Source organism: Pempheris klunzingeri, chromosome 19, assembly GCF_042242105.1.
Source record: "Pempheris klunzingeri isolate RE-2024b chromosome 19, fPemKlu1.hap1, whole genome shotgun sequence".
NCBI classification, from domain to species: domain Eukaryota; kingdom Metazoa; phylum Chordata; class Actinopteri; order Acropomatiformes; family Pempheridae; genus Pempheris; species Pempheris klunzingeri.
Window position 1 is genome coordinate 16,024,276 of NC_092030.1, and position 10,666 is coordinate 16,034,941.

Here is a 10,666-nt window from a genome sequence, read left to right on the forward strand (position 1 = left end):
ACAACCTTTGTACTAAACAATGCTCAGCAAAGTGCAAAGGTCTGACAGGCTGGTCTCTGTCTTCCTGTCTAACCGCTGGGACTGAACATTGGTAAGTGAAAAGAGGCATTCAGCGAGGTTAGACCTGTAGAGAGAACAATGCCCGTTTCCACACGGAAGGAGAGACTGTCTAGGTATTATTGATTTTATCTGCCTTGTGGTTATAGTTTGCTTGTTTAAGGGTTGAAAAGTTCAGTTCTAATGCAGAAAATAAAAGGAGACATTTGAAGTTGCCTTTTAAACAGTGGAATGTTGGATCAGTTATTATTTCCTTAGCAGCATGTGGTAAAAGGTGTGAATATTATCAGCACATGGAGCTAGCAGTGTTCTTGTGTCTGATTGTTATTGCTCTTATTTTACCCCGAGGGTTAATAAAATCTTGTAGCTGCACAGCCAGGCTCACAAATCTACTGTCAGGCATTAGCAGCAGTCCCACACTCCTCACGGGTAGTAATAACACAACGGCGCCCACACACACACACACAGAGTTTATCCCCTCCAGTCGAGGATAATAATGACACACAAACACACCCTCCTATAGCCCCATTCACTTGCACTGCCTGAGGAAGCTGCTGTGCACGGAGCCGTTATAGCAGGTGATCGCCCTTATTTGGTAATGGCCCACATCATGTGACCACAAAATGGTGGAAGCTGTGAGCTGTTTGTAAGCTGAGCATCTCCACCGAGAGCCTGGGAGCAGGAAATAGGCAGGGAACTTGGGAGTACATCCATGCTCTGAGACGCAGGAGGACAGAGATTCCCGAGCCCCAGCAGTGGTGAGTAGATGGCTTCTATTCTGTGGAGATATAGAGAAGAGAAAGAGGGATATGTTCTTGTTTTTTTTTTCTCTCACAGCCAGCAGACAGGAAGCGGGAGTGAGGGAGGGGCTGCTTTCATCAGCACTGTAGTCCTGTGCTGTGCTGTGGAAGTGGATCTGAAGCAGCTCAGCATCCTCCATGGAGGATGCACAGAACAGCTGATGCTGATTCTGTTATTCTGCACTCTGCAGGAGCTTGTGTCCTTATATGTTTGTCGTCTGTGTGTATGCATAACTGTGTGTGTGTGTGCACGTACTATACATATGTCTGTGACTCATCAGCATTACAGTCATCTTCCACTGTACAGGAAGCAACCATTCAGCATTTTTCTGTAGCAGCTTCTAAAGCGATCACATCTTCCTCGTTCCAGGCAGAGTGTACCGAGGAGGAACAAGGATGTTTCTTTTTCATGCGAATGAGCACTCGTGACTCACTGTGAATTTGCATCTCTGCCCAATCTGTGCTCAGGCGAGCGTGCAGTCATTCCCTTTGAATCAGCACTAGAAAAAGGCAGCGAGGAGGGGGAAGGAGGTCGTCATGATGTAACAAGCCCACTTCCTCCCCCCCTTCTCCTAGCCCTCAGCATCCTCCCCCTCCTCCAGTTTGAATGGGAGGATTATTCACTGGGGAAGATGACCTTTAACCTCAAAATCTTTCCCATTTCCCTCATCCTTCCCCCCTCCTTTCTCCCCTTACCACCTTATTGATTCAGTAAACTCCATACACATTGTGTTACATGCAGGTGTTTTGGACTTTCTTGTACTAATGCTTTGTATTATAACCTGACCAATACTGGAATTTCAAGGCCGACGCTGACATTGATATTTGGGAGTTTAAAAAGTCTGACTATGATATATTAGCCAACAGTAAATTTTTAATAAACACATAATCAGTGATGTTGATATGGATCCCTTGGATTTGTTTTTGAAGTATTAGAAGAATTTTCTAATTCTTATAAGAATTATGACCAAGATTTGTAATATTATGCAGTAAAAACTTTAAAAAAACACTTTGATAACAACACGCGTTGACAATTCTTATTACTAATCGGCCGTCATACTGTATACACAGTAAGCTAATATTGCCTGATTTATCAGTGTAGCTCTACTTTGTGGTTCAAACAATGTTTAAGAAATTTCAAAGGTGGAGGAAGCATTCAGATCCTTGGCTTAAGAAAAAGTAGCAGTACTGCAATAAGAAAAACAACGTGAACGTGTTTTTGAAAACTCAAAAATGAGCTAAATCTACCTCAAGTATAAAAAAAAAGTAGTCATAATGCCAAAATGTAGAGGAATCATAGGTTATGTGTAACATAATAATTAAGACACTCTGAAGGTTTGCTGCTGTATCATCAGAGTCCCTTTAATAACTGTAGTTATCCTCTCATAGGTCCTCCTGGGGATGGACCTGGCATCAGAGAGTAAGATGAACTCTGAGGGGGGCGAAGGCAGACCAGGTGAGCATGAGTCAAACAATGCTTCAGAGCAAACCAACAGTTATTCAAAGAAATATGAAGAATCTTTTTTGATATCGAAAAGACGGTCATGACGCAAGTAAATAACTGTTTTATGTATGTTTTTGTGTAGTCCCCCCTACCTCTCTACCCCTGCAAGGAGGTCCCACCCAAAGGAAAAAGCTATCAGCCCCTCGTATCAGCCTGTCACTAGACCAGAGCGAGGATGATTTGGGGGAGACGCCGGATGATCTTGACATTAACGTGGATGACCTCGATACACCCGATGAGGGGGATTACCTCGACTACACGGACCATGAAATGGATTGGGAAGGTGGGTAATTCAAACAATGCCCACCCCCCAAAAAAAGTCTGCAGGTTCAGAATCTCTTAGCTAGTGTTTAATGTCATGATTCTTTTCAAATGTTTTCTTCAATCACAGCAGCACTATAACAGATGTTATTGTGTTATCATGGTGGGACATTTGATTAGAACAGAGCCATTATTCATTTTACCAGTAACAACTGTGCTTTTCCTACTATGGCAAATTAAAATGTCTGCTGTTAAAAAAATATATATAACACAGTGTTTGGTGTTTTGGCATGTCAGATCCCAATGCAGCCAGCAGGAGTGGGATAAGTGAGCCTTATAATACAATCCCAACATACAGTGCTGAGGAGGAGCGCCAGGATGGCAAACTATGGAGGACGGTCATCATTGGGGAGCAGGAGCACCGCATCAACATGAAGATCATTGAGCCCTACATGAAAGTCATCTCCCATGGAGGTGACTATTGAAGAGCCATTTTACATCATAAGCATGAACGTTATGTCCATCTTGAACATTGTCTCTATTTACAGAAACAAAAATATTTCAAATATGCTCACTGACTGTTCTGCTCACTGACTCGATTTAAAGGATGGGTTCACATTTTTCAGGTCTGGTTTAATACGACCCTCACATGCCCATATGCAAAGACATAATTCCATTGGGGAGGCATGTTTGACGCATTGACTGAAGTCAATGTCCATCTGCTAAAATTCAAATGGGAAAAGCTCAGAGCTGATCAAAGTGGTAAAATGCTCATCAGAGTTGCCATCACAGCATTTAAACATCAGAGCGAATGCAAATGATTTGTGATCTTTTTGTGCCTCCGGTTTTTGCCTCTGAGGTAGCATACAGGGTGGAGTATTCTCTTGTGGCTGTTTGCTGGGGCTGTACGCTTCCTGGGAGGAACACCTGCAATACTCAGGGCTCAAAAAATCTCTTCACCTCCTTCGTGCAATGTATATATGGGCATGTGAGTGTTGTTTTGACTTGAAAAAATGTGAGCCTGTCCTTTAATTACTGCAACACTAAGAATTCCATGCAAATTATGTATTCTATTAATCAGTCAGTCAATGGTGCTGACAGACATGGACAAACAGTTAACAACCAAATCGGAAAAAGTGCAGAAACTAACAGCTGTTTACATAAGAAAAAAAATTCCATTTCAGTTTACAGTAGGCCCGAGTATCTGATTCAAGAAGTAACATCATATTAAAAAAGTCATAATCTTTAGTGTACTGTATCACAATCACCCATTGTTTCTGAGCTGGCTTCCGCCACCTCAGCAAACGAGATGGCAGAATGATGTGTCATTCTGAAAATGCTTCATCGTACCTTGGAGGAAGGCCAGCCGAAAACAAGGAAATACAGGCTGTACTGTAGCTGAAGCTAGCTGATGAGTTCTACCTCATCCAGAGGCCATTGGAGTGGGAAGTCTTCATAAACAAAAAGCTGTGCAAATGTTCATGTCCAATTTTCACATGTCCTCTTCACATTAGAATAGGATTCAGGTTGAAAAATTGGCAAAGTGGCCACTTGACAATAACATGCCCTGTCTGTTTAATCAGGTGTGGCTGCTGCTATCCAAAACAACTCTCTATGAGAACAAAGACAAGTGAATTAAAGGAATAACCAGAATCAATAAGTGGGGAAATTGGTGGGTCACTGAATGGTTAACTTTCAGATATCAGATATCAGTAAAAAAAAAAAAAAGATTAGCATCATTTCCTGAAGTCCAAGAAGAAGTCTTTTTTGTCCAAAAACAGGCAAATGAAAATAGAAAATCATTTTTGCTTATTTAGCCTGAAAAAAATGTAAATAGTTTCCGTTTTTTTCTCCTGTTACTCGACACTTCAGCTCTATGAAACACCAAATGAAGGAATATCTATTAGAAGAATAGTATTTATCTGTAAAGAGACTCCAACCTTAGCCTAACTAACATAGTAGCCTAACCCTCACTAAACATTTGTCACCTATCTGTAGTTCTCTCTCTCTCTCACATCCCTTTATGTGGGGACCTCAAAGGCCCCCGGGCCATGGGCTTATGCCCTGGTAAGCCTGTGTCTTGAATAAGCACTGACCATGTTACCATTACTGGTGAAAATTAGACATCTAACCACAGAGGGTAGTGCATTTCCTGTGGACTTAAGTGAAACACAGCTGTCCCATGGAAACAGAGACGTCTGTCACTGAACAGTCAATATCACAAGCTCTGGCATTTAGATAAAGGCCCTTCTGTCTGAGTGACACCAAATCTGGTGATGAATGGGCTGGTGAATAAAAGGAAATTACATTAATCTGAAAAGTAGTGAGAGGAAACATTACGGAGCAGACACACAGACAAAAGGGACCCAGATTGGCAGATAAACTGAACAAAAAAGAAGAAAATAAGACAGCAATGAAATCATGAAAACTATGCTAATTAAGGCTAGGCTCTTACCATCAGTGGAACAAGGTCAAGTTAACTCTTATCACTTTTATTTTCATGTGTTTTTATCAAGGCTACTATAGCAACGGAGTGAATGCCATCATAGTGTTTGCAGCCTGTTTCCTGCCAGACAGTGACAGAGAGGATTACCATGAAATAATGGAGAACCTATTCCTGTGAGTAAGACTCTGCAGTAACTTACGCACACTTCTAACCATTTACCTAGTCAGTATGTATTTGTAGTAGTATGTATACTGGCCATCATTTCAGTCACTCATCCATTTTTATTATTAAATATACATTAACAATTATTGCTCTTGCTTTCATTCATTTGCTTTTTAGCCACACCATGTGACATGCTCAACCACTGTGGTCATGACTGACATGACTCAACAAGAATAACAACATAATCAGCAAACAAGACTAAGAATCTGCAGCCTTGCTAGTGGCTCTGTGAGGCTGCACAGTGTGACGCTTTGAGCTAAATGCTAGCATCAGCATGCTAGCGTGCTCACAATGACGGCTTGCCATGTTCACCATCTTAGTTTAGTGTGTTTGCATGCTAAAATTTTGACCTGATGATGTGCTGGATGAAAAAATCAGGGATCACCAATGTAGGTATAGTTTACCCTGCGAGGATCAAGAATGTCTGTATTAAATTTCATGTTAGTCATCCATCAGCTGTTGAGATATTTCACCCAAAACCACAAACATCAACCTAATGGTAGTGCTACAGGTGTGTGATCACCAAAGTCACTTGGATTCATCCCCTGAGGATCATGACTGTGTGTATGAATTCATCTCAAACGTTGAGGTATTTCAGTCTGAAGTGGTGGACCAATGAACTGACACACCTTTATTGCCAGCCCTAGAGCCAAGCCGATAGCATGGCTAAAAACTATTGGATGGATTGCCAAGAAATGTACTCATGTACTCTAGAGGACTAATCTGTGACTTTTGTGATGCTTTGAAATTTCACCCAGCAACAACAAGTTAAATCTTAAATCTACTTTTATTACTTTTACACATTTCAGGGTGTATTTGATTTTAAAATCAGACGCCATCCTTCTTTGGATTCATGAATAGCATGTCTAGGATATTACTTTAAATCAGCCACAGCCCCTCTGTGCAAGGAAATCTGTCTAAATAAAGTAATAGCAATAAAGTGATAGTCTAGCTTGTTTGCTGAGACCTCCCATGTTGATGTCTTTGCTGTTCTGCTGGCACAGTTGCATTTCATATTTGGACAGTGTGGTTGGGATCCCACAGGCTGTTCTGTGAAAGATATTGAGTAAGCTGGCATATCTGAGAGTTTTGGATAGAAATGAAAGGAGGTAAACCGTAGTGTCTGCACTTTCTCTTGCCAGATGGCTTGAGGTCTGAATCCTTGCGAGAAGGAGTTAACTATAGCTGGGTGGTCAATGGTATGCAGCTTGATGTCAGTGGGAGACGATCACAGTAGTCACGAAACAGTGGATCAGTGTTGATTTGTAAGCTGGAGAATGACATTGGATCAGGGGGAGAGGAGAATCAGACTGTGACCAAAGTCACTGAAGTTGGAGGAGTGAGAGGAAACTAGAAGGACTTTGTTAGCTGAGAATATTGTCAACTTTATTTTCAAAGGAGGTGACAAAGTTCCCCGCTGACTGAGAAGGAGGAGAGAAGGGGGGCGAGTTGAGGAGAGAAACGAGAAAGAGATAAGAGTTTCTTTTGGTTTGAATCAGAGTATTGGATTTCAGAAAGGTAGAAGGCTGATTGAGAAAGAAAAAAGAAGAAATTCAAAGCAAAACAGCTCAGCCATGAAGCAACATTTGTATCAATTTCTTGTGGCTGACTTCAGAGGAGCTGCTAGATTTTCAAATACAGACCAAGACAGTAAATGTCTCCTTTTGCGTCATGTTGTTGGCATATAGATCCATAAAACGTGGTTTTACATTTCTTGCTCTTACGTTGCACCATTGACTGACATTGTTAAAATTTTAGCTCTCTAGATTACTTCCGATCAAATGACATTCCCAGCAGCCCCAGCTGTGCTTTGTGTGAAATGCTAATTAGCAAATGATCACATGCTAGTTGGTGAACATGGTAAACATTATACTTGCTAGACATCATCATGTTACCATCGTTATTGTGGGTGTTAATATGTTGGTATTAGGATTTAGCTCAAATCACAGCTTCGCCAAAGTACAGTGCTAGTACGGTGCTTTTCGAGTATTTAACAATGTGTTTGTCCTCAGCTATGTGATCAGTACACTGGAGCTGATGGTGGCGGAGGACTACATGATCGTGTACCTGAATGGAGCCACACCCCACAGAAGAATGCCTGGCCTTGGCTGGTTGAAGAAATGCTATCAGATGATTGACAGAAGGTCTGTCTCAGTCACATGACACCTGTTAAGTGATAATACTGTGATTTCGTGAGCGATAACATCAGCATTGTGCAACTCTCAAAAACGGTCGTAGCTCTCCTGAACGAAAGTCCCACATGCATATTAACACAACTAACGTGATATATTGTGCTGTCCTCAGGCTCAGGAAGAATTTGAAATCCTTCATTATTCTCCATCCGTCCTGGTTTATCAGGACCATTCTAGCCATCACCAAGCCCTTCATCAGGTAAAAAAAATCTTTCCCATCCTAGTTATTTCTACAGACATTTGTGGATCCCAGAGGATGAATTTTAATGACGTTGGTGATCCCTTGGTTCTCATCTAGAGCCACTGTGACATCGACATTGACGTTTTTTTTGTGAAATGTCTGAACATCTCTTGGATAGGTTGCCATGTAATTTGGTTTTAGGAAGAATTGCAATCATTTTGGTGATCCTGTAACTTTTCCTCCAGCACCATCAGCTTTTATTTATTTGCCCAATTTTAGTTTATGACCAAATACCTGCAAAACTAATGACCTTCCCATCAGCCTCAGCTGCACTTTGTGTGTAGTGCTGATTAGAAAATGTTAGCATGCCAATATGCTAAACTAAGATTTTGAATTAGTGAACTCAGGCAAAGTTAATAACTGTTTTTCTTCCAAAACTTTGGAAGAAAAACAGCCTATAATTGTGTTCCCTTTCATGCCAAGATGGTTACTTTCATTGTGCTTTTAATGCGCCTGTCATTGCACTTGTTTTTATGAGTGTGTGTGTGTGTGTGTGTTGCTCTTGTCACAGCGCCAAGTTCAGCAGCAAGATTAAGTATGTGACCAGTCTGGATGAGCTGCAGGAACTCATCCCCATGGAATGCATCCAAATCCCAGAGTGCATCATTAGGTGAGTCCCTCGAAGCCCCAAAATGATGCACCTCCTCCCGGCATGAGTTGTCTTTTTAAATGACCTTATATAATCATTTTGTCATTTGAACCTTCACCTCTAGACTTGACAAGGAACTGAAGGAAGCAGCAGAGAACTCAAAGTAAGCATCAACTCTCCTGCCTCTCATTACTTCCCTCTGTGGAGGCACTGGCCCCTGTCTCAGTTTTATCCTTGGCTGGAGCGCCCATTTATCAGATGGCTCACTTTTAGATCACAGGGACTCTTCTGCTGGATGAGGACCAATTGGATTAGGCTATGGTTGCAATTACAGGAAGGAGGCAGGAGGAAAAAAAGTTGCTAAAGATGCTAAATGCATCTCTTTATCTCATTTATCATTACAGTAAAATAAATGAGCCAGTCCTTATTGTAGAATGATCTATTACACTGATAATAAATGCAGGAATTAAACTGTAGAATTCACACACTTATCTCTCACTGACTAATTGTGCACTGAATCATAAGTTACATATGTCTTCAAATTCACAAAACACCAGTGCAATACAGCAATAAATCCTGCCCTTACAACCACTCCATTTTTTCCCCCTTTCATTCTAGAGTGAATAGTTTTCTGCTGGGACCGGAGCCAACAGCAGCAGGCAGAACAGAGTAAGTCCTCTTAGGCGTTTAAGTTCACACATGGAAGAGAAATAGCTTTGCGTCTGCAGTCTGTCACCTATACATAAACATACTCGTCTTAAACGTCTCTGTTTTGTTGCTTTGTCTTTGCAGCAGACCAGACGCAGCCGGTGCCAGCAGCTCTTAAACCCAAACGTCCCAAATGGATGGATCACCTCAATGTTCACAAGTCACTGTTGTATTTTATGAAGCTGGAAAACAAAGGCTTGTTAAGCTAGTGTGTGTGTGTGTGTCAGTGTTTGTCAATTAGACACTGGAGTTTAATATGAAAATACAACTTACAATTGTAACTGTTAGCACTCAAGAGTAAGATCATTCTTTCTGACTGCTGTAGCATCAACTGTACCTTACACCTGCAATCCAGAAAACTACATAGTCAAGTGTGATGCTTGGCAGCACCTACAGAGTAGCATCATTGTTCACGGTAGGGAACGAAATGCAATTACACACCAGACAGTGCACTGCGCAAATCCATTTGTAGAGTCTATAGTGTTGTAGTTGTGCATGAGAAGCAGCGAAGCAATAATATCACCCTTTACTGGTCACACGCTCTCAGTATTTCAGATAAAGAAGCGCCTTGTGTGTCAGTAATCTACAATAAAAGCGCATGGATTTAGCGAGCACACAAGGCTTGTGCCATAGATGACCAACTCTTGTGTTTAAGAAACCCAATCCTCTGTCGTAACACTCGCTCTGTGACTGGAAAATAACTCTCCAAATAGATATTTTAACTTTATAGAGTCTATCTGAAAACAAGGAGGGATGTGTTAAACATGAAATCAAGTTATCAGTGCAATGGCACACTATGTCTTTTTAGCTCTGCAAATGTGTGTGTGTGTGTGTGTGTGTGTGTGTGTGTGTGTGTGTGTGCGTGTGCGTGCGTGCGTGTGTGTTTTCAGTCCGTATGTGTCAAAGACATAAACTTTAACTGGGAATCATCTCTTCAGCTTTTCCTGGATCATCAGGAAGTAACCTCAGAAGAAAGTAAAAATGGGATTTCTGTAAAGCACAATATCTTCTGTGTGTGTGTGTCCACACAGTGTGTGTGCGTGTTTGTGCATCAATGCATGTCCCCTCATAGATAACTGGTGGTCCTCTTACACATTACCATCTATTGTGGTGTATTGAGGATGTGCAAAGCAATTATGGATCACTGTCTAGTAATTCAATAAAAACGAAGTGAAGTCTGAATGTTGTTTTCAATCATGTCTGTTTTGTTAGTTGGACTTTAATTGCTTTGCTGCTAAATGACAAATCAGTCAAGTTTCGAGTCATAAATTACTCTTTTCTAATGCATTTTTTTAGACTTTATTTGAACAGAATAACAACACATTTTCAAATTAAAGTTCAATGACTGCAAACATTTGGGAATATGGAAAAAAAAAGAAAAACTATGATTAATCAAATTTAAAATGTTTAACCAACACCACAACAATTTAAAAAGATGAATAACATGATAAATGAAACTGTCAAAACTAGTAAATGCCCATGATAAATTGTGTTATGTGTGTGTGAAATAAACAGGAAATCAAGTTTAGTTATGTAGTTCAGAGGAGTTCTAAACAACATGGAATTTTCTCCGCAGCACATTTCATTTTGTGAATGGATAGCGGTTGTAAAATGCAGCTCATTATAGATAGCTTCTCATGTCTCAT

The 10,666-nt window shown here is 40.9% G+C and overlaps 1 protein-coding gene across 3 annotated transcripts; it reads left to right on the top strand.

Annotated features, from left to right (window-relative positions):
- The first annotated feature begins 48 nt into the window (after positions 1 to 48).
- Positions 49 to 10,185, top strand: prune2 (prune homolog 2 with BCH domain). 3 transcript variants are annotated; one of them, XM_070851050.1, is made up of 12 exons: positions 49 to 173; positions 2,247 to 2,313; positions 2,444 to 2,644; positions 2,920 to 3,096; positions 5,139 to 5,241; positions 7,303 to 7,434; positions 7,595 to 7,681; positions 8,235 to 8,333; positions 8,437 to 8,475; positions 8,931 to 8,981; positions 9,105 to 9,866; positions 9,911 to 10,185. In XM_070851050.1, exons 2-11 carry the CDS (start codon positions 2,259 to 2,261, stop codon positions 9,136 to 9,138), a joined length of 978 nt encoding a protein of 325 aa, XP_070707151.1. In that variant the 5' UTR covers positions 49 to 173; positions 2,247 to 2,258; the 3' UTR covers positions 9,139 to 9,866; positions 9,911 to 10,185. The 3 variants fall into 3 exon arrangements, with proteins under 3 accessions (XP_070707151.1, XP_070707149.1, XP_070707150.1); XM_070851048.1 differs by lacking the exon at positions 49 to 173 and adding an exon at positions 392 to 815; XM_070851049.1 differs by lacking the exon at positions 49 to 173 and adding an exon at positions 392 to 815 and having other exon boundaries at positions 9,105 to 9,860.
- The last annotated feature ends 481 nt before the right edge of the window (positions 10,186 to 10,666 follow it).